We start from the raw sequence: 24,911 nt of genomic DNA, 5'->3' as shown, positions 1-24,911 counted from the left end.
ATAACCACAAGCTCAAAAATATTGTCCTTTTTTTGCTAGTTGGAACAATAAAAAACACAACTACATTTATTCTATCATTTGATCAAATTTTTGAACAAAACAGCAAGCATTTATTTAGTTTCACTTCTTTAAAGTTTTTGTAGCTTATCATTTTTTCTTAGTTTTGAAGCGCATAAACAAATCGAAATGGCTGCACTGGTATTTAACTGTTATGCGCAATCACATGACTTGATCAATACGCTCCAATCTTACAAACAAAAAATCTTTTTTGCAAACAACCAATACTGCATGACAGTAAAATCGAATACAAAGACAGTCGGTTGCTGTGCTAATAGCATAGAATGTTCCGACCACATTTAGAAAAAAAGTTCAAAAACTTTCAACAAATACTGTGTTTTTTTTTCTTATGAAAGCGCCCATTAAGTTTTCTATTAAATTTTCATTGTGAGACCTACTCATTCGCAATTCTTAGTTTTTAAACGGTTGTTCTCAACACTGGATAAGCATATAGAATTTTTTGAAGTTTTTCAAATCACAACTTAAAGGAATGTACTCTTGTTTATAGTCCACAGAACCTTTCACTATATTTCCTAGAAATAAAGAGGAGATATCAGAAGCCCTTAACAGGCCTGTCTAAGGATAGTCAACTTGTGGCCTTTCCAGTCATATTCTCGAAAAATTTTCAAAAATGTTTAGTTTAAAAATGGCCTGAACTTTCCCTCAAAATAGAATTTTTCTTTGTTTTCAATGCCATGGAACTTTCTGTCATCAATGCTTTGTAGTTTGCAAAATTTGTTCATTTGCTACATACTTGAAATGAAAACAATGGACTAAATATTAGTGTGGAGCAGATTTTTCCTCGATTTTTGGTACCTCAAGTAACAATGAGTTTTCAAGTGCGGTGTCATTTTAACGCCCTTTTGATGGCGATTCGCAATCATAAATAGCTTCAAAAATTTTTCCTGTTTCGAGAGAATTCGTCTACCTTTCTTGCATTTTTCAACTTACACTCAGGAAGTAAGCGAGGAATTTTTTACGTAAAAAAATTTGGTGAATTTAGGTGAAATTTAGGAGCTATTTGTCTTTTTAAATAGTTTTACCTTTTCATATTTCTGAGAGAGGAACGATTGGCGCTACTTACACAGCATCCTTCTTTATTTGAATATCTTAAAATTAACCTTTTCGATAATAATAAGCTCTCCAGACAAACAAATATCTGAGTATTTATCAACTTGCTATCTTTTCTGCCTCAGAAAACTATCAAAAAAGAGTTGTATTATTAAAAGCAAAAAGATAGATATTTAATATTGAACTTGTTCTATTCCAATTTCATAGATTATTTGAAAGACTGAAATCTCACATGCAGAACAAGTTCACAGAATCTTCAAGAGATATTTAATTTACTAAAACATTAAAAATAAGTTATTGGTTGAACCGCGTTGCAAGCGAGATATCGAATTAATTAATTTAACCCTGAATAGAACTACTAGTGATGATTAATAACAACAACACCATGGCAATAAGAATGAAACAATACGATTACATAATACATCACAATTCCTAATTTCAAACAGCTGCTGAAGTTAACTTTTAAGGGGCGAGCGACCTTCACTTCGAGTTTTCGAATGTACAAAAAACGCTAACTGCGATGAAAATGTTTCGTAAAAAATGTTGAAGCGTCTATTGCGATTTTATTTTATTTCAAATGAGAATCTATTTGAGAAAATTACAGGTTTAAAATCCGATATCAAAAAATTTTCAGTTAAAAATTTTTAAAGGTAAACTTGACAGCTTGGATTTGTTTAAACTTAATAATTTATCTACTGCACCTAAGCGAACTACTCACCCAGCTTTGCTGTAATTAAATTTGATTCAATATTTAGGTAAGGTTGGTTAGTCAGAAAAGAAAACAACACAGGTTTGTGTGATAAGGAGGGTCATTAAGGCAATTCAAAACAAATCAACACAATAGAAATTCAGACAAATCATTCTTTGTTGGTTTAATAATGAGCAAAGTGTAGTATAAAATATCAAAAGTAGATATAAAAAGATTAACAGTTTCACTTTTAAATTGAGCCCAATTATGCCCATTGTGCATACATCCATCTGATTTACATCAGGGTCCAGAGTTGCAAACTTCAAGTTCATTCCTACCATAATAAGCAATGCAAGACTGTTTTCGTTTTCGGCGCCAATAGAATTGTTTATTGAAAGTTTGATTTCTGCAAAGTTCCAGCATTGATATTTTCTGTTTAATTGTTGTCGATTTGGGAAGAGCCGTTTTAGGAACTGAGTTCTGGGACGACGCTGATTGCATTGTGCTTGTCGCCCTCTTTGTCTACGCATTTCTAAAACAAAACTCATCATTATTTCAAGCATCAAGTCAGGTCGGAACATTCTGTGCTATTTACACAGCCGCCCGGTCTTCTTCCTAAACTCTGGAAAAAGAGAATTCCAAACGTTCGCAAACTACTCTGCGTCTGATGCTCATTATTTTTTTTACATGGCAACCTTTAAAACCTATACAAGACAAATACACATTCAATTTTAGTCCCATAATTCTTCATCGGTGGGTCAAATCGGTTCCAATAAGATAGTTCTCCGAAAAAAAAAACATCTCAAAGGCTTTTCAACTAGTTCAACTACCTGCTGATGCACATTTAGTGATAACTCATAGATGGCCTTAAAGCTCTTTGAATTTCTAGAACCATTTATGATTGGCACTTTGTTGATAAAAAAATTCCTCTTTGAGAAAACTGAATCAATAGGTAAGTTAAAAAGTGAAAAAGTAAATTTGAGAGCCAGAACAAAATTTAAAACTATTCCTGGAAAAAAATCATTGCGACCTCATATAATTCCTGAAATTAGTTTATATAAACGATACCTGTGAGTCATTGATTTGCCACTCTCCGTCGACAAAATACTTGTACATGTAGTCTCCAGCAGTCAATTTCAATGAACCCTTGAACACTCCGTCTTCACTAGAGACATACAATTACATCAAAAATACATAACTACATATAATACAATTACATCAAAAAATTACGGGTCATTATTCGTTAATTTCAAAAGCACTGTTGAGATGAATCTGCCATTTTTCTAGAAGTTTGCTTGGTTGCCAGATTTTTGATAGTCAAAATTTTCCCAAAGGCTTCCCTTCGATACTAATTTAAAGCATCCATTTGTAAATTCGCCGTTAGCGCCAATGTAACTCTTTTTGAGGTGCGGGCACCCACCGAGAAAAAAATTCCTTAACCGCAAACCTTCGGAAAAATGCTCAAAAAAGTCATGAAATTGACAACATATTTTGCTACTTTTTTGTTACCTATTGTGCTACAAATCGGACCATTGTAGGGCTCAGACAAAGCTTTAAAAAAATTCACTGTTCTACATTGTTTGTATATTCGACTTTCTATAATTCGAAATCATTTGTGATTGATGAAGTGAGTTATATCAAACCTCTTGTTGAGCTGGAGTTCCTCCCAATTGTTGAAGTCTCCTCTCACACTCACTTTCTCAGCTTCGCCTGTCCAACTGAACTCAACCTCTTTCTCTTCGGCACTTGTCTCTTCCTCTTTCTTTGCGGCTTCTTCTTCTTCTTCTGCGCCACTGTGTCCATTGACCTTTGGCGGATCTTCTTCAGTTTTTACTGCTTCCTCCTCAGCAGCCTAAAATCACACATGAGTCACCATCGTAACCTCACTTAACTAACTTCTGCAACGAAAAAAAGTTATATTTTCCAGTCCATCCAGTTATATTTTTCCAGTTGAAAATGAGCAACTCAGTTATTGTTGACCAGTAATTTCTACAAAAAATCTACAAGAAACTTGAAAAATACTGCAAAATTAATTAAGAAAATGAAAAACTGTAAGAAAGAACAGATGGAAATTTGTTCCTAAGCTTAGACCGTAATGCTAAGCTCTGGATTACGTGCTTTATTGTTATAACACTGAATACAAAAACTTAAGACAACAATGACCGACTTTGATCGAAAAAAAAATGAACTCGTAACATCATAAAGGCTTTTGCTTGTGTAATACTTAGTACCTTCAGTACCTTAGTCGTCTTCACCTCGTTGACAACCTTCTGATTCGATTTGGCAGCAATTTTCGTATTTTGAGCAGTTACCTCACTTTCATTATGGGACCACCGATTCCTCAAATTGCCCTTCTTTACTTTCATCACACTTTTAGTTCCCGCTTTTACATCTTTATTTTCACTCATTTCCACGTTCACAGGTTGTTCGAATTTCTCTTCGTTCGACGTAACAGCCTGTTCGGAACTATTTGCCTCTTGCCTTGATAACCCATCATTCTCAATTGACTTTTCGCCCGCCTGCCTATTCAATCTACTTGCTTCGCTCAACGCCCACTGATCACTAAGACCTACGACCATTGATGGTCTTCGATCCACTTTCTTAATTTCTTCCTCATCAACCGCACTTTTCGGAACTTTCTTTCCTCTTTTGACCTTGAAGTCGTCTTCATCGGCAACATTTTCGTGTATATCTCCCGTGATTGTGTGCATTCGAGTCATTACCGCCTTTTGCCTTTCTGGCGTTTCATACACGTGCTTTTTCTGGACAATCTTCAATTTGTCCACGCCTTCATCGTGATCGATTTCGAGATGCTTTTCCTCTATTACGTAATACGAATCAATTGGTTTCTTTTCAGGCCAGCTCGTTCCGACTTCCTTTTTAGGAGAAATTCGTTCAGCTTCTTTCTCTTTTATTGCACTTTTGATCACTTCCTTAACTTCCGATGACAGAAATTGATTGAGTTCATCTTCAGTTAGAAACTGACTCTAAATTGAGAATCAGATTCAATTTTTATGATCATTTTAGATCAGTCCAAACTCCATTCCAAATCCACACGTTGAAGTTTTCAGAGACTAACGCGCCTGTTATTTGCAGTACCCAATGTGATATGATGCAATACATGGTGAAAGTTAGCGGCAACCCAAAAGTAAACAATAGCAATTAATGAGCGTGTCAAAAAAACAACGACCAAAACAGAAATTCCTATTGGAATCAGACGAAAGTAATAAACCGATACAAAACGAGAGGAATACACCAAAACATGAATATGAAACCGTTTCGAGAAAGCAAAATAAAAAGTCTGTTAGTCAATTGAAAAACGAATAAAAGCAAAGCGAGAACCAACACCAATTTCTGCATGCCTCGGACCAAACCTTATTCCCCTCTCTGTTTTCCGCATTGTCCACAGAAACTGACATTTTTTGACCAGCCTTGCTTAAGGCCCACTGATCATTCAGTGTAACGGTCATCGATGGTCTTCGATCCATTTTCTTCATTTCTTCCTCATCAACTGCCCTTTTCGGAACTTTATTTCCTCTTTTGACCTTGAAGTCGTCTTCATCGGCAACATTTTCGTGTATATCTCCCGCGATTGTGTGCATTCTAGTCATTACCGCCTTTTGCCTTTCTGGCGTTTCATTTATGTGCTTTTTCTGGATAATCTTCAATTTGTCCACGCCTTCATCGTGATCGATTTCGAGATGCTTTTCCTCTATTACGTAATACGAATCAATTGGTTTCTTTTCAGGCCAGCTCACTCCGACTTCCTGTTTAGGAGGACTTCGTTGACTCTAAATTGAGAACCGTATTCAGTTTTTTAATTCATTTAGGGATCAGTCCAAACTTCATTCCAATTCCACACCTTGAAGATTTCAAGATTTATCAGAAGAACCCAATGTGATATGATGCAATAATAAAATTAGAATCTTAGTAGCAAACCAAAAGTGAGCCAACAAAACAACATAAAAATTTGGAAAAAAAACCCATCAAGAAATTAATGAGACAACCAAAAATTTAACTAAACAGAAATTCAAATTTAAACCAAACGAGAATCATGAACCAATCCGATATCTCTAGAGGAATACGTCAAAACAGACAAAACACGAATGATATGAAACCGTTTCAAGGAAGCAAAAGAAAAAGCCTTGTTAGTCAGTTGAAAAACGAAGTCAAAGCGAGAACCAAAATGAAATTCTTAAGCCACATGCCTCGGATCAAACCTTGTTCTCCTCTCCCTTTTCAGAATTGTCCTCGGATACTGACACTTGTGGAACTGCCTCGTTTAGAGCCCACTGACCATTCAATCCAACTGAAATCGATGAGTTTCGATCCACTTTAGTAATCTCTTCTTCGTCTACCGTTCGTTTTGGAGTTTTCTCTCCCTTTTTGATCTTCACATCATCTTCATCTTCTGTATGTTTGTGAAAATCTCCAGCAATTGAATGCATTCGAACCATCACAGCCTTCTGTCTTTCTGGTGTTTCCTTAACTACGTGCTTCTGGACAATTTTCAATTTATCAACGCCCTCGTTATGGCTTATTTCCAAATGTCTTTCTTCAATCAAGTATCCCGGATCGCCCCTGGAGTTTCCAAGCCATTTCCCTTTTCCGATAGCCGCTTTCTAAATTGATTTTTAAATTTATCTTAATTCATTGAGCTTGCGATTCGACGTTCAAGTAACTGTCTGATCTCAGTGGTTGTGAGTTGGATTCTTTAGGCCATTCGCAACTTCGGTTAGTTGGGCCCACAAAACCTTTGAGATGCGGTAAATCTCGTGTTGAGGCCGATGAGAAGGTGTCCAATTAAGCGATTGTTTATTAGTTCAAAAGTGCATAGAGCGAGATGCAAATGTTAGCTAATAGCACTCAATATTGCAGGTCCTTAAAATTTCCTCACGAATGCTAAACTATTCTTTATTCTTATTTTAGCATAAAATTGGCATTGAAATTGAGCAAATAAAAAATCAATTAATTGTACCATTTTTCAGAGAAAAACGTTTTAGGTTTTGTTTGTATTAAATAAGATGAAACATTCTGTGATACTTCAACAGTAATCGGTTCTCATATTTCATAGCTTGGTTTGAGCCCCACGCATAAAGCACAAAGCAAAACCGAGTAAAACAGGTCAAACCGCCAAGATATTTATTTTCACATATAAATCTGAAAATCTGATCAACAAAAATCAAGAGAAAAAAATTACTTCTACAAAAAAATCGGGCTAAAATTGGGAAAAAACTTACCTTATCTGTCTCCTCTTTCGTTTCCTCTTCGGCCGTGGTGGTTCCATTGACTACAGTCGTTTCTTCGGTTGTCGTCGTTTCTACCTCCTTTGGTTTATCGGAAGACTCTGTTTCTACGGTATTAGTCGTGGTTTTTGTAGTTTCCGTCGTTCCGTCGCTAGTCGAGAGAGTGGAGGTCGTTATTACTGTTGTCTTCACGACTGTCATCGAGCTTGAACTCTCCTCTGAGGTGACAAGATCCTAAACAACTCAACGTTTAGATACAGCAAATAAGATTTCAGCTCACCTAACTTTACATTATTCGTTAACTTAGAAAAACTCTATTTAGACATTGAAAAGTGAAAATTAATAGGGTAGAAAGATTTATCATAATAGCTCATCTTTGGACAGCATTGACCGCTGTAAACATTGAAACGCCCAAGAAACTCGCAAATAACACGCCAGGAAATCGCAAATAAACAACTAAACCATTTCACAAAATCATCTTAAAATTCATGATACACCCATTTAAAATCATTTCAGAAGATTGATTGACAGTTGAACTTGTTCACATTGGTCAGTCCTTCACGAATTGACCCTTTTCTGACACGGGTCAAAGTCTTCTTAACTCGTAGCAAACAACCAATGCGGGTTACCAAATACTAGTCAGAAATTATGAGACTAATAGCCGTTTTACTTTGCAACACTATCGGATCATCATCGTGACTTAGTTTAGTTTCTTAAACTATTAAGTTTGACAGAAACGAACATGACAATTTCTAACATGACAGTTTCTGTACTTTGAACAAACCAAGCAACGTCAACATGGCGACAAGGACTATCTCGATTTGGAACAGCCCAGATCTATTGAATTGTCAAAACAAAAACACAATTCTAGCAGCTGTGATACATCACTGTAGTTGAGCAATCAGAAAAACCAAGATGAAGCGATTGCTACTTTAGTTAGTAGTTTTAAAGCACAAAAAAGAACAAATAACGCTATTTCCGAAAAAAAATACAGCATAATTTTTCCTCGTGAACCCATTTTTTCTAAGTCAAACCAATCATACTAGTACCAGAACTTCAAAATCAGAAATAATTTGAGCCAATTTAACGTTTAATTGCAATTTTTGAAATTGTTAGAGAAAAGCACCCGAATGTCCATCTACGTGGTGTGTTCCGAAAGATACAAATCGAATTCATGTGACATGTAAATTGTTAATGAAGCTGATAAAAGAAGATCAAACAGTTCTCGTTTTGCTTTGATACATTTGATTTAGTATCCAATACATGAAAAAAAGAGCAATAACACTTCGCATACATAAGCGTTCAAAAGAACAGACAAGAATTACCAGTTGCTAGGTGTGGGCCATTTGTACACAACGCTCCAACAATTGTTTTCATAGCAAATAGAACGGAATTTTCCGACAAGGGTATTTTCAATAAAAGAAGTTGAAATGGCGAAAAAGAAATTTTAAAAAATATAGCCAACAGATGGTTGAAAAAGTGTAAAAGGTTACAGATTGCGAAAAAAACTGATGGAAAACTTTTGAATAATTTTCACTTTCGAAACTTTAAAAACCATATCACATTAGAGCTCTTTGAAATTATAATCGGCACTCCGTTTCTATTTATAATCGGCTTTTTTTAATTATCCCATTTCGCAAAAACTGGAGTAATAGGTTATTAGTTTATTCCAATGGAAATTCCGAAAAATTAAGTCCACTTTGAAAGAAGGAGTCATTCACGTTTTTTTGGGACCTTTACACTTTTGTTCGATAATGAAGTTTGCCTTTCTTTTAACAAAGAAAATGAATTTTTAAAAATTCAGACCGCGAAAAATCAAATTTGAGCGTTAACAAATTTGTAGACATTTTCCTAAGAAAACAAGGATACCCGGTTGCTGTGCAAGTAACAGAGAATATTCCGACCACACTGATCAAAAAATTTGCTGTTATTTTCTTTTTCTTAAAATTGGCAAGCAAAATAGGACAAAAAGTAAGAAACATCGGTAACTATAGATAAACTACGGTTACAATGGGATGTCAGCCTCTCGTCTAATTTAGTCAGAAAAACGAAAGATGCAGACCATATCAGCTTTTCTACAAAAAGGGTAAAGCAGATTACGCATGAAAAATCGAAGCACCATGTTAGTTTTAATGAACTATCAACCTCACCAAATCAGCAGATTAGTTTTTGAAAACAAAGGGTATCTTTCCAAAAAAACGGGCAGATTTTCAAAAATTGGACAATTTCTAAGGACGCTTGTGCAGGTAAGATTCGCATAACTGATTTTTTTTCTTTCGGTTAACCCCTTAATCTCCAATTTGGCAGGGTAGTTTTTGAGAAAAGTCAAAAAAGCTTTTAAAATTAGCCAAAACGTCAAAAAACGGAATTGTTTGAGGCCATAACTTTGTTTCTGCGGAATTTAAAGTATAGCCGTTTGGGAATAGCCGTTTTGTTTGAAATCTCTATCTCAGATTTGAGCATTTAAAAACTGAGAAAATGAAAAAACTCAAAACCAATAGGCCAAACAGACTAGCGAAATATGCAGGCCGAAGAGCAGCCGGTATTTTCATTGGTTCCATTTTTTGTTAAAAACGGTAGTAGTTTTTGAGAAAAATTGAAATTTCTGCGAAAAGTGCAAAAAATTTCCAAAGCGTCGCAATACAACGAAATCAACAAATTCCATACATTTTCATCATATATGTTTTTTCGGACTTGACCTAACACTAGCCAAAAACTAAGCAGCAACATATGCCATTAAATTGTTTATGCTTAAATAGGCTTAAACTTGATTAAATTGAAATATTTGTTTGCGACTTAGGTTTAAAACAATTCTGCTAATGAAACACTACGCTTTGCTTGTGTAAAAATTCTTTTTTCAACTTTTTTGTAGAAATTGTTTCGAATTTTCAAAAATGGCGCTAACAACTTCCTTGTTCGCTCGAAACTAGACCAAATATCAAAAATTTTGAACCGGTTCTTCTCGACACTAGGAAAAAATTTTCAAAACTTTAAACTGTTCGAATCACGTCTGAAAGTTATTTAATTTGATATATCACTCGAACCATTACGATGATTATTTGTGGTAGAAAAATTTTCCACCTAATTTTGCGTGGAAAAAAAACCATCCGAGTCCATTTTCAACAGTCGGAACAAAAATCATCGGTACCTATACAAGAGTATGATTGTATGCTTATATGATTGGTTTTGTATTTTTGAGAAATACATTTTGTCGCATTCCTATGGGTTGACGTTGTCTCAATAAATTTCATTCAAACCTTGTAAAGAATTGCCCTCCCCCCATCCCCCCTATTGCAACAGGGGGCGGGCGGAAAAAGTAAACAAGATCCTCTTCTACTAAAAAATAACTCTATAACAGATATTTCAAAAACGGGTACTGCGCAGTAGTCAGTTATTGCTAAAATTGTCCTTTTGAAAAAAAAAATCGCTTTTTGCTTTAGCGCACGCGCTTACTTCACAAAACTAGTATAAATTAGCGCTGAAGGCGCTTGTAGAGAAACATTTTAGACTTCGTCGTCGAGAAATATCTGTCGTAAAATTGTGAGGAATTTTGGAAAAAGTTGGCAAATAGAATTAAAGAGGGGTGGCTGGGGCGGTCGCCATCTCCAAGTCACGCAACTGCCTGTTTATATATTTTAATAGCAATGACCGTTAATATGAAATGAAGAAGATAGGAAAGATATCAAACAAAACTGGTTTCGATTCTGTTAAGTTAAGTTTACAAATAGATGTTGATCGCAGCAAGAAGACGTTAAAAGCTCTCGCGCACACTTACAATTCCAGTGCGACTTACATATAAAACCGAATTTGCAAATGCCCACTCTTTTTTCTGAGACCATTGGCAAGCTATTAGGTCATAGCTCAATAGAGCCTCCTCAATAGCAGAGTAAACTACTTGACCTGCGAACTGGTCCAATGTAGTATGGCCCTAAAATTAACTAAAATACTAAGTAAAAACTTGGGTAAAAGTGAGATAGAGTTGTCGCAAGAAACTATCCGAGTCCCTAATGTAAATTGAAGGCCTCAAAATTGTTCAATTTAGTGCTTTGGCGATTTCAATTAAAGTATCGAAAAAATTTGCGCGAATGAGGCAGGTTATTTACGTTTCAGAAGTTTTAAGTTTCAGACCGGCGCATTTTGAATGAATTATTTGGGGTATTTGCTCAGAATGAATGTAATCTGGACCCCTCTTTCAGCTTGGTTTTTATCGGGACCCCTCTATCACAGTTGTACCAAAAAATTCTGCTACAACATACTTCAGCCAAAATCAACATTAATAACGACTTTTAACTCATTTCCTTTTGATGTTAAATTTACATTAATCTGAAAAGCGAAAAACAAAGCCATCAAGAAAAACTTCCTTATTCGCTCGATACTAGACCAAAAATCATTTTGAATCATTTTTTCGGATCATGTCATTTTATTATTTAAGAACGGAATTGGTCTTTGAACTTTAATTGAACTTACCAATAATCAAATTTGAACGAACAACTTCTAGGAAAAAATCAATACTTTGGCTACTGGAGAGCGTTACTTCAGCATTAGTAGAAAACTCATTTCAGAAGCGAGCTTTAGAAAACAAATTTAAAAAAACTCAATTTTGCATTGGTACCCAAAAAAACTAGATGAACAATTAAGCCCAACACAAGCCAACAGACAGTTGAAAAAGAGTCAACGAACACAAAAAATCCTGACTCGTTTTTAAATTTTTCAAATTTTATCACAGTGGAGAACACGACAAAAAGCAGCTCTATTAAGTAAAATAAGAAAGGAAAAACAAACCTCGAAATATTAAAAAATCGACAAGGTGTCGGATTTGATCCTGCGACCTAGAGTTTTTGAGCATCATGCACTAACACTCAGCCACGGACGCTTAACAATTATATTTATTTTCCAATAACACAGATCGTGATTATAGCAAAAATTATTTGCCAGTTAGGTAACAAAAATTATATTTGTACTAATACACTATGCTCGCAAGCTCGCTAGTAAAAAAATATATGGCCTTCTAATTTCCAGAACAATTTAATAAAAGCCCAATTTGAAAAAACTGGATCAACAGATAAAATTTCTATTCCGCTGGAAAATCTGAAAATTAAAACATACTTCCGAAACTAGAAGTCAATCACGTTTTTCGTGTCCTTTACACTTTTTCTGCTCTTAAGTGGATTTTGCCTTCCTTTCAACAAAGGAAATTAAAAGAACTTAAAACGAAATCAGAAGTCAAATAGCGAAAAACAAATTTTAACGTGAGCAAATTTTTCCTAAAAAAACCAAAAAATTCGCCGAGATTTATATATGGGTATTCACTACGTTCATGACTCTTAATAATCATTTTCTGACCTTTAGGCTTTTGCTTTTCGATGGTCGTGTTGACTTTTGTCTTCCTTTTAACAATGGAAATAATTAAACTTGAAAAGAAGTCAAACCGCAAAAAAGAGCAAAAATAACGCCACGAATTACATAATAGTCTTCACTGCGTCGTACATTGACTTTCAGATACAAACCTATTTGTGCATTAAAACTCACGTTATTTGAATTACATGTTTCAATCATGTCCTTTTAAACTTATTTATTACATGTAAAAGACTAAGCGAAAACAACTAAGTACCAAAAGCGAGTGAAATCCAGAAATCATAACATATAAGTTGCAACGTAGACAGGTCGTTGCCTTTTCTGTCCTGTCAAACTCCAAACAATTTTGTTGAGTTATGATCCTGGCGAAATCTCATTATAATCCAAAACAACCAAGAAAACGAATAAACCATTTTGAAAAAACTTCCCAGCAAATTGGCACTGATTGTTCCAAACAATGATTACTCCGCGACGCTACATAAACATATCAAAGATCAAAAATTTCCTCGGGATATTCCTTCTATCCCTTACGTTGTCCCTTTAGAAGTACAGTTCATGACAAGATCCGCTTTGGGCCTGATTTTTTTTGATTAATTACGAAGTTATTATATTCCTTAAATAATAATCGCCACTATTGTGATATGATCGCGCAATCTTAGAGCTAACAACTATCAAATAAATTGTAATAATTTCTTTTCGAATAGTTTTTGCCCTTGCTTCTCAAAACGTACAATAATAATTTGCAATAAGAAAATATTGCTTTGATTGCAAAACAGGTTCACTTAAGAAGCTTTATGAATTTTAAATTAAATTAAATACTTTCACGTTCAAAATGGAAAACACATCAAGGTACAATAAGTCATTTAAGAAATCTACATTCACAAAGCATATGGATGGAAATTACACTTTTTTTTCAATAAATACATGCATCAAACTGACATAATGTTGCATGCAGGTATAAAATAGAATCGAAACATTTGCATGTATAAAATAGAAATAATTGGGTGTTTTAATGGAGTAGAAAACTAAGAACTACTAACATTGCAGGTAGTAGTAGTTTTCACTCCATTTTCTTCCTTCTTTTCCACTTGTTCAGTAGTCTTGCAAGACTCTTCCTCTGGTTTGGGAGCCTCCTCTTTTGGTTTCTCTTCTTCGCCTTCCTTCTTCCCTTCTGGAACAACAACTTCTTCACTTTTGACCTCTTCCTTTTTCTCTTCTTCGACAACTTCTTCCTTTTTCTCTTCTGCTTCCTTCTTGTCGTCTGCCTTCTTTTTCGGCTCTTTGTCCTTATTCTTCTTCAGGGAACTCAGGAGCCCCAGGAACCCGCCCTTTTTCTTCTTCGGTTTTGTTTCTGTCGACTCAGTTGCAGTCGTGTTTGCTGATTCGGCTGTCGTGTCGTTTGCAGCTGGAGTTGTTGCCTCCGATTCGCCTGTCTGTTCCTTCTCGCCTTCGGCGTCGTCAGGAGTGGAAGAGAGAGGCAGCGTGGACGCTCTTTTCGTCTTCACTTCTTCGGTGGTTTCCGTCTCCGCGGCTGGCTCTGGAGTTGCAGCAGTTTCTGTTTCAGGCTTCGTTTCTGAAGCAAAAACAAAATGATCAATTTTAACTTTAAAAAATCATTTATCACGAATTTCAAAAACATAATATCAAAAACATCCAAATCCAATATCAGATCATATATGGTGTCTTACTATTTTGAAAGCCAAATAAGAACGAAAAAAAAATTAGTTCTATCGATCATTATCTAATGCTGGCACAAAACCCCATAATAGAAAGGCATATTTTTTGCTGCAACTTAATGCTTGTCTCGTTCTTTCCATTTATAATTCTTTAATTGTGCGTGGTTATGTTTGAGTGAGTTATGATATACCTTGGTCACTGGTAGTAGCTTCGGCATCTTTAGGAGTTTTTGCGTCATCCTCTCCCACTTTCTTCTCCTCGGCCGCTTTCGACTCTTCTACAACCACGGGCTTCTTGTGCTTCGTCAACTTGGAACCCAAAGTCCCCAGAAAACTCTTGCTTCTAGTCTTCTTTTCCTTCGGCTTCTTCTTTGATTCGGGTTTCTTTTCTTCTTCCGAGTCTTTCTTCTCGGCTGAAGTTGTTCCTTCGGCTTTCGCAGTTTCTTCTTCGGCTTTGGGTGATTCAGCGTCGGTTTTCGCCACTTCTACCGTTTCGTCTTTTTTCTCGGCGGATTCAGCAGATTCTTTCGTTTCTGTTGGCGTTGGTTTCTCTTCTGTTGATTGGGCTGGGGCTAAAATTGAGGAAAAAAATTATATAACAAAAAACAATCGTATTCAATATATTGGATAAAAAATCTTAAAATAAATCTTTGAGCTCAAGTAAATTATACAAAATTAATCAAACGCGTACGCAAGATTAATGTCGCGACCAGGTTCAGTTGTTTTGTTGACTATTTAACCCGAAAATTTGAAATTTAAAAAAATTTAGGAAAGATCGGCCAAAAATGGATTTGGCAAAAATCAACAAAGAAATTTTCCCAGTAGCAGAAATATTTTAACAAAAATATGAACGAAAAACACCAATTTCAAAATTAAATAAAAAAACGAATTAAAAAACGCCCAAATTGGTTTAAGTTACTAAAAATAAACAATGACTAACCCTCTCCATTTCTCATAAATTTCAATTTCAAATTCATCCTTGAATAAAATTTGCAGCTAATGCAAATGGGAAAGGAAAAGTAGCTAGATAAACAAGGCAGGATATGCTAAATGCAGATAGTTGTAAGGAATATATGATATTTTTACACAAGGAAGGAAAAAATAGCACCTCGGAGACTTGGAACTTTTAACAGAGAAGGAGAAATAAGAAGCGCAATGCACTGTTTTGGGAAGAGAGCTTCCGTCTTTTATTGCCAAGTATCGCTACGTGCTGCAACTGTAATATTATGTATATGTGCAAGTGCTACGGCGGTGAATAGTTGTTAGTCGAAAAATAATCTAATCGCGGGGGACAAATGAATGGGACCGCAACGCATACACACACACACAAAAATACACTTAGTATCTGACTGCGTTATGTTTCGAATGAGTGAGCAACCAGCCAGCAATCTATCGCGGAAATGCAAAATAGTCAACAGCCTAGCCTCTGGGGGGAATTTTTACTAAGGGGGATTTGGCCTGCTGATCGTGACGGGAGGTTACGCTTTGAATGGCTACAACAACCAACGCTTGTAAACTGAATGTTGTTATTGTTAACTTGTGAAATGTTATCTATGTTTTTGGTCCATACGTCGATCTTTCAAAAATGGCCCAATTGTTTAATCATATTCCAACTCACTTAATCGCTTCCGGCTCAAAATTTAATTAATAGAGCATTTAAATATAACTCGAAGCGTGCAATTGTAAATTCTATGCAATATGATATTTTCCAATTGAGTCCATTTATACTCAATTGCTATGACTAATTAGCGAGTGGTCACACAAACTTCCCTTGTGTATTACTACGCTATTGAGCTGGCGCCATAGGAAACGTTGCAACAATTGCGTATAATTGGCACTATTCACCTCTAAAGACCATTGAATAGGACTCTAAATTGGCGCCAATTCTGCCTTAGAAGTACAAAGTGGAAGATAAGAGTTTCAAAGGGACTACTTATCTATGCAACGTAGTGAACATCTGCTGGGATTAAGATAACTAACCAGGTGATGATTCAGATAAGAGACCAAATGAAAGATGGTTTTTTGACGGTATCAAAAATGACCTCAACCAATTGCACCTCATTTCATGCATTTAATGTTGACCAGTTTACTGCGCACTAAGACTCCAATAATAAATAATTTGAAGGGGAACTTACGCTAAAAAACGCTTTTGTCATGTTTTGACTGAAGAAAAAAGTAACAGAAAACTTTGATCAAATTATAGATCAGGAAAAGGACTTTGACCAAATTAATAACCGCACCCCCCTGAAAAGACTAAGTTAAAATCCTCCACCCACTATTTTAATTGGAATTGAATTGCTTAACTATAAGTTTATTCTCAATTTTCTCGCAGGAAACTAACTTAGAACCCAGTTAACATTCCCGACCCTGAAAAGCTCTAAGGGGAAATCTGTAACTTGGTGCGAGTAGCACTTGAGGTCAAATTAATCGTTAATCGGGTTCAAAAACTCGGGCCCACCTGATTCTTTGGTGGCTGATGATTCTGCATTTTGGGAGGGGGGAGGGGCGGAAGACGATGAAATTACTGCGGAGGTTTCTTCAGGAGCAGGGGGAGAAGCAACTGCTGCTGCTGCTGTAGTGGAGTCCTTATGTTCGCTACTGTCAGCCATATTCACCTCTTCCTCTGTGTCTTTGACGTTGTCCAATGGCAGAATTGCAGTGTCCAATGCTAGCGTCGAATTGCACTTCTAAAATTATGAAAACACAGATAAAAAATAGTTTTTGTACCAATGTGGCAGTCACAATCGAGAAACACAAACAAAAAGCAGCTCAAGAATGCGGGAGCGAATGAATAAAAACAAAAAATTGATTCTGCAGCGCATTAACAATTAATGGTATCATTCAAAACCCAGCGTTTTTATTTACAAAAAACTTTTCACTCAGAAAAAAAACAACAATATTACTACTATAAAAAACCAAGGCGTTAATTATTAATGTGGAAATCATTACATAAAAACTTTTATTCCACCAACCTTTTTAGAGGGTAAGGCTAATAAATTGAAGTTGAGATCAAACGCCTAAGAGTTCACAGTTTGTTCAAAATCAAATACTTCAGCAAGTAGAGATGCTCAAAGATCTTGGAGGATAAGTGGTATAAACAAGCGAACTCTTGAAATTTAGAAGCCCAAAGAGCACAACGATCTGTCTCTCCAGCTAGTATTTGGGATAAAAGTGACTTGCGCAAAAATTTGCAATTGAAGTTGAGAGCCACAATTCTAAGCGCATGTTTGAAATACTATTTGGGTGCAAATTTGACTTAGCTCAGCAAACATGTCTTCGTTTCCTAATAAAGTCTATTTGACAACAACTAAAGGTCAAAACCAGCCATTGAAGCGTGAGTGCAAACCTATTTAGATTGCATGCTTATATAAATAATCAAGAGTGATGAATACTTCATGTATTTAGGGCCTATCAAAGTTCCTTGTTTGCCATATATACCCATTACATTCATTCATGGGTCATCCGCAATGACGCAAAATTATAATTTCATTCAAATAAAACAATTTAGCAACAATAAAATGTTTGGCTGAAACGAAGGATCAAGGTTCTTGCAAAATGAGGGATCAAAATTGTTATTGTACTCAGAATCATAAAATAGTCTAAATATTTGGAAAATTTTCAAGGTATTTTTCGAAATTCTAAGAAAAAATAAACTCGTTGAAACTTTCTAAATTTCAAGAATATGTTACAATCAAATTTTTTAAATAAAGATTTCCCAATTTAAAAAAACTAGATCAATAGGTGAAATTTTTATTCCGCTGAGGTATCTCATAATTAAAGACCAGTTTCAGAACTAAATTTAACACAGAGGCGAAGCTCTGCTTCGCAAACAGAAGCGAAAACATGCCAAAAAGCAGCTTTATAAAGTGAAATAAGAAAAAAAAAGAACAAAAGCCTCGAATTAGTACAATTTTGCAACGTATCGGATTCGAACCTGTGACCTCTAGATTTGGAGTCTCACGCCCCGCCCTCAAGGCCACAGACGCTTTATTATCGGTAAACACTAGTCACGAATAAAGCAGCTACATATGCTAAGCAGCTACATATATTAACAAACTGCCAACGCGATGCAGCAAAAGTGGCAACAACAAATAGACACAATGTGCATGTAATAATTTCGAGTATAAGAAACTGAAGGCGTCCACAGAAACTATGCATGTAATAAATTGTAAAGCATTAAACCGAATTATGCATTTCAAAAAATTATGCATTTCAATTTATGCATTTCGATTCAAGCTGGATAGTGTTAAGTGTAGATGCAGTCAGACGAGAAAAACCCATGACTCGATTGGGCTCAGGTAGTAGATTACTGTCGTTAGTAAGAGTTTTAAGGTAATTAAAAAGTTTTGTATTAATGACGGCTGCGTTTGAACACTTGAAAAATTCTTTGAGAACTTTTTTTTAATCTGGCCTGTTGATTAAGTTTAATTAGATAGAGAGACCTAAAAGTAGTACAGCAAGGCAGGAGGTAATCCGGCGGAGTAAAATTTCACTTGGGGAAAATTGTCATTGCTCGTCTTTTACGCGTGGACAACTTTAGTTTTGGGTGGTTTATTTGTTCGTATCGTCTACTTGTAAAAGTTGACCCAGTCAAACAAGGGGAATAATGAATCTTAAATTACTTGTCGCCCAACCTTTGAGGGGTATGGTTTTGTTTTGGCCGAGAAGTAAATATTCTCATTTTGCGCATTTTTCTGTTCAAATGTGCGGTCCAATTTAGTTATAAAAATGTATAACCCGAAAAACAAGCATTAAAATTAAAAAGTAGTGAATTTGTTCCGTCTCCAAATTAAGTGCACGGACAAATGTCCTGTACAAAAACGTAGGACCAAAAAGACATTCGAAACAAAAAAAAACTATGTGCCTGTAACGATTCATAACTCCACTTTGAAAATTAATTAAACGGCAAAAACGTAATGGCGCGCAAACGTTCGTAAAAAGTACGAATGATGTTGAAAAAAAAACAAAAGAGTGAATAAGTGTCGGACATCACTTCGCTACTCAGTCGTTAAAAAGCCCTTTAAAGCACGGCATTAAAACTTCGTTTAGGTATAATTTGACTTTGTTATAACATGGCGCGATTAAAACTTGGATGTTTAGGATTAATGAGATTATTTTAATTTCGGTTCTAACATTTGAGATTTTGAAGCTCAAAGAGAAAGTCCAACCTGTGATTGTAAGATTAATATTAAGCTTTTATTCTAATTATAATTTTTGTGTTTCGCCGGGATGTTTAAGGGTGGATGTGACTTTGGGTTCCAAAAAAAGGAACTACCGTTTATTCTGGTTGCGAAGCTCGTTTCGGTACATCACCAAGACTTCGCATTCGGAAAATTTAGCTTAGAAGAGCAATTGAGGCGATGTCATTTTTCACCAATTTCCTCCGTATCTGGGAACACTTCACAGAGAGATCGATTGCGATCAGTTGAAGCTGGACAGAAATAAGTGTCGATTCAGACGGAAAAACCTATGACTCGATGAGACTAAAGTGGTAGATTACTGTCTTTAGAAAGAGTTTTTGAGATAAGTAAAAAGTACTGTATCAATGGCGGCGGTGTTTGAACTCTTGAAACACTTTTTGCGAACACTGAGAGTTGTACGGCAAGAGGTTTTTGGCGGTGTAAAAATTTAATTGGGGAAAATTGTCGGGGTTTTTCAGTAAGTTGGTTCGGGATAAGGACTGTTTCACTATCCTCTATCCTCTTCTAACTATTCATTAGGGTTTATTGAGTCAAACAAGTCGAATTGTAAATCTTAAAAGATTTGCTGCACTATCTTTGTGGGCGATGGACTTGTTTTGGCCGAGAAATTTTCTCGTTTTACGCATTTTACTGTTTAAATAAGCCGTCCAATTTAGTTTTAAAAATGTATACCCCGAAAAACAAGCATTAAGAATTCAAAAGTGGGAAGTTTGTTCCATCTGCAACTTAAGTGCACGTACAAAATGTCATGGACAAAAACGCAGGACCAAAAAGACATTCGAAACAAAAAAAACTATGTGCCTGCAACGATTCAAAATTACACCTTGAAAAATAAACAAAATGATTGAACGGCAAAAACGTACAAGCGCGCAAACGTTCGTAAAAAGTACGAATGATGTTGAAAAAAAAGGATGAATAAGTGTCGGACATCACTTCGCTACTCAGTCGTTAAAAAGCCCTTTAAAGCATGGCATTAAAACTTCCTTAAGGTATAACTTTACTTTGTTATAACATCGCGCGATTAGAACTTGGATGTTTAGGATTATCGAGGTTATTTAAATTTCGGTTCTAACATGTGATTGTAAGATTAATATTAACCTTTTATTCGAAGAAAAAGCCAAAAGAATGCCGCGAAAAGCAAAAAAAGGCGACAGTCTCCCACTTTTCCTCCCTTTAAGCCTTGCTTGAAAACAAAAAAATCTAAACCTACAGATAAAGAATCTCACGTCTTGCCGCCTGCGCCATGTCCTCTTGCATTTAACAAATCACTAGCCACTAACTAAGCGGATATCGAACCCAAAATGCTATTTAACACATGCACTGCAGCAAAAGTGAACAATTATAATATTATATATTTTTATTTGCGACTTGGATTTAAAAAAGAAAAAATGTGTGTATTGGTATGATAACATTGCAATTGCTTGTGTAGTAGCAGATAGTGATTTTTGAATAAAACAGAAAATTTTTGATCCAGACTGAAAAATTTTTGATTTTCTGCAACCAATTCTATGACAAATATCAAACAACTTCACAAAATACGGTTAGGAAACCGCAATTCAAGTCTTATATCACTATGCAACCTAACTTTGAAAACATAGCTAACAAACAATTGGAAAATGAATGCAGAAACTGAAAAAAAAAACACTTAACTTTTGAAAAAAAAACTTCAAATTTCGAAATTCAAGTATAAAATATATGGCCTTTAAGCTCTTTGAATCGCAAAAACCAATAGCCAATAACGAATCTCTTGTGCTTCGAAAACCGTATAAACTGCTTATATATAAAATATATCCAAAAACAAGGAAATGGAAGCAACTGTAACAAAAGACGCAGGTATCTAACAACGCTTTTGATTTCAAAAATTGAACGATAAAAAATTTCAACTTAAACGTGTTCTTTTTAACTAAAATGGTCAATTCTCCAAAACTACTGAAATTCTGATCTTCCCTAAAATGGCCGTCAGTGTACAACAGATATTTTCTATATTTAATAATTTCATAGCCAAAAATATAGCCAACTGACAGTTGGAAAAGAGTAATGAACGCAACAAAACTGAAAAAACCGACTTGTTTTTTCAAAAAAACTTCAACTTTTGAATTTCGACGAAAAAATTAGATGCCCTTAAATCTCTTTAAATTTGTAGAACAATTTATAGTGGACGTTTTTGTTGTGAAAATTAACCCAATTGGAGCTTTGGCTGATTTAAACTTTTTTTTAAATCAGGTGTTTTGAAATCACAATTGATATTTGACACAGAGGCGAAGCTGCACGTCAAATGCCCCGACGACAATTATACACGTATGAAAATCCAAGAGAAGTAAAAATTTTTTAATACTTATATTTATATTCTGTAAATTTCCTGTTATCTTTATTTTCGCAACTAGTTTAATTAAATTGCGAGTTCAGTCTCTTGTTGCTACATTTGCAAATTTCGTGTCGAATAGTCTCAAAAACGAAAACATTCAGAAGAAATGTAAGAATTCAATTCAAATAACCAGCAAAGAGGTTTGATATGAGGCCACAATTGATCCTCTATCAGCCTTTCTTGAAGTACTTAAAATTGCGCGAAAACCTATGCAAGTAATTAGAATTTGGGAGGAAATAAGCAGATTTGAAATAAAAAAATTTACTATAAAAGAATAGGATAAATTTACTATAAAAGAACTTCAAACATAGTCAACGGATAGTTGGAAAAGATTCAATGAAAGCAAAGCAACAAAAATTGACTTGTTTTGAGAAAAAACTTCATCTTTCGAAGCGCAAGAAAAAATATATAGCCATAAAGTTCTTCTGAAATTCTAGAACAATTTATGATTGACACTTTTTTGATAAAATTACCCCAATTTAAGAAATCTGAATCATTAGTTCAAATGTATATTCCGCAGGGAAATCTGAAAACTTAAATCCATTTTCGAAGTTAAAAGTCGATTACGATAATTTGTGATAAATATCGAGACGAAATTAAATCGAAACAACCGAGACAATCACCCGATGCCCATAGACACTTGTAAATACGCTGGTAAACCAAACTGGCCTTGTACTGGAAGAAGAGTCAGCGTGGGGCAAAAGGAGCTAAGACCGAAATAAACCCGCCGGGTGCGGACTTATTTACAAGTAAGTTGAACCAAAATGAAATTTTTGAAAGTAAGGAGGCTCAATTATCAGTCGAAAGAGCAGATAAACTTGTTTTAATATACTACAACGCTGCTTTACTTGATAATACTGATTATAATGATTATTTAGCGGATTTTGAGTTTGTATAAAATGAGTGGTCTTCAAACTTAGTTATCAAGCAGACTCTGAGTTTTTGAAACCTGAGTTTTTGAAACCTACTAGTAAGTAAAAGTAACTTACTAGTAAAAAAGTGTTAACTTACCAGTAAACGAATTTTACTTACTAGTAACTGCACAACCCTAAAACCCGGCCTTTTACACGAGGGTCCAGTGTTCGAACCCCAATTCGGCCATGCTAGAGGGTTCCAAATTTCATCCGCTCCTCAAAATGGGAAGGGCTAGGGAGAATAAAATACTTCACGTACACAAGGAAAAAAGGCTTGCCGTCAGACGAGCGCGTAGGGCCGGGGTACATCAAAAAGACTGAAGGTTACTAAACAACTAACCCCTGTTTAATAGCAACCACCACAATTAATTGGGGCAGTACAACAGTGCCGAAGTACCACAGTGCCGAAAATGAAAACTTTGTTCAACAGTGCCGAAAATGAAAACTTTGTTCAACAGTGCCGAAAATTTGAAAAAATTTCAACATATTAAGTGCGGCAATCAAAAACTAAACGGCGATCGCTTACAATCTTGAGTGACACTTTAAGATTTTGTGCGAGAAAATTTGCAGCTTACACGTTTTGGCGCCAAAATAATTGTTTAATTTGGTGGCGTCCCTCATGCTTGAAGGACCGAATGCTTGAAATTTATTTTAGCTTACTTTCAGCCAATCAGAATTGAGTATTCAAAATCTCAAAGTAAATCGTGAAAATCTCGAAGTAAGAAAATAAATCCAGGCCATTAGTGTTAATACTGACCGATTAGATAATAAGCAGATGAGTTTTCAAGACTGAAAATTCTTATGAACTTGAACTCATAAATCTTGATGATTATCTGACTAGTATTGCGGTTCTAACCCGCAATTTGTAATATTTTTGATTATTTTCCCTAATTTAAAACATTTTCTGTCAATATTGACTTCGATTTTGTGAGAAAGGCATTTAGCCAATAGAAACGCTTAGCGATTTTGGTTGGTTGAAACTTTTCAAGCATTCGGTCCTTCAAGCATGAGAACCCTCCCCGTTTAATTTGCGGCTGCAGACATTTTGGCGCCAAACTTGGACTGATTTTCTTTGTTAATTAGCGTCAGTAATTTCCCGCTCTTTAGAAAATGCGTTGAAATTATTCTGAAATTTTCCCGTCTTTTTCGGCACTGTTGAACGCCCCCCCCCCAATTAATTTTACCAAAAAGTAGCTTTTAAAACACTTTTCTCTAAAATAATTATGTCTTTACAATAGAATTAATATTCATTGTAGAAATGAAGAGCTACTGTAATTCAAAATTTGAGTTCAAAAATAAACCGGTTTTTCTCGACACTGAGAAAACTTTCTACAAATCGTAAGCTGGAAATATTTCATTCAGGGTCCTACCTAACAGTTCGTATGACAAAGATGATAGCTATAGTTGCTCAGACCGGAGTGAATTATGATTTAACAACCACAAGTAAAATTTATAGCGGGTTTTGGTCAATAGGAACAGAAGACAACAAATCAATGACAGACATAGTTGAAAGCAAGTACTGACACATTGTTGGAATGATATCAAAAAGTCGTTTTAATGAGCGCTTACTGAACATACCAAACGGTTCCAAAGCCTGAACAAAATTTCTAACGTCTAAAATGCTACCATCACTAATGCATGCATCAAACACATTTCAGAACAAATTCTTGTTAAATAAAATCAATTGTTGCCATTCAAACAGTAATAAAAATGAATCTAAGTGACTTTCATGAAACAAAACCTTTACACTGCTGACTAGAATTGTTTGTTTTTCTTTTAAATTGATACTTGCAAGCATCGATCTTCGTTTTAGTCACGGTTTGAATAAGTTTCTAAACATGTTTGATCAAACTTAAGACGTCGCAGAAAATTCATCTTACCTCTGTGTACTTTTCTGAGCTCACTCCGCCATTGGCGGCCGCTTCGCCTACGTCAAAATTCTTGCTGTGAGCTTTGCCCATAGTAAGTCTGAAATCAGTCAATCATAGTGACAAGGAAACTGTTAAAAGGTAAATGATTGATTAAATACGGCAATCCAGCTATTTCAAAAGCACATATGATTCATGATAATTTTACGCTCTATTCAAAAGTGTAATCGTTTCAACTAAAAACTGACAGATAATTCCATAATGAACAGATGAAGCTGAGTTTCACATAACTTGCAATGAGCAAAGAGAAATCACATCGCAGACTGAAAACAAATTACAAACAAGACTGCTCGTATCAGGGCGAAGCCCTGAATGTTCCGACTGCCTTTTAGGGTTTATGGAGCAGCAGTAATAACATAAAAAAATTAAATGAAATAAAATAAAATGAAAACTTTTTTTTCTAAAATTTG

General features: G+C 35.3%; 1 protein-coding gene across 5 annotated transcripts; it reads right to left on the bottom strand.

Annotated features, from left to right (window-relative positions):
• Positions 1–1,258: 1,258 nt before the first annotated feature.
• LOC134848861 (enolase-phosphatase E1-like) lies at positions 1,259–24,537 on the bottom strand. 5 transcript variants are annotated; one of them, XM_063866370.1, is made up of 8 exons: positions 24,454–24,537; positions 16,552–16,780; positions 14,285–14,665; positions 13,458–13,990; positions 7,057–7,296; positions 3,460–3,668; positions 2,885–2,981; positions 1,259–2,348 (listed from the first exon to the last, which is right to left on the bottom strand). In XM_063866370.1, the coding sequence occupies exons 1-8, from the start codon at positions 24,532–24,534 to the stop codon at positions 2,283–2,285; spliced, it is 1,836 nt and encodes a 611-aa protein (XP_063722440.1). In that variant the 5' UTR covers positions 24,535–24,537; the 3' UTR covers positions 1,259–2,282. The 5 variants fall into 5 exon arrangements, with proteins under 5 accessions (XP_063722440.1, XP_063722443.1, XP_063722444.1 ...); XM_063866373.1 differs by lacking the exon at positions 24,454–24,537 and adding an exon at positions 17,066–17,313; XM_063866374.1 differs by lacking the exons at positions 16,552–16,780; positions 24,454–24,537 and adding an exon at positions 15,034–15,339.
• Positions 24,538–24,911: the final 374 nt, after the last annotated feature.

The sequence above is a fragment of the Symsagittifera roscoffensis genome, chromosome 6 (assembly GCF_963678635.1).
Source record: "Symsagittifera roscoffensis chromosome 6, txSymRosc1.1, whole genome shotgun sequence".
Classification (NCBI taxonomy): Eukaryota; Metazoa; Xenacoelomorpha; order Acoela; family Convolutidae; genus Symsagittifera; species Symsagittifera roscoffensis.
Note: the sequence above shows the minus strand (reverse complement) of the source record. Positions and strands in the feature narration are given on the sequence as shown.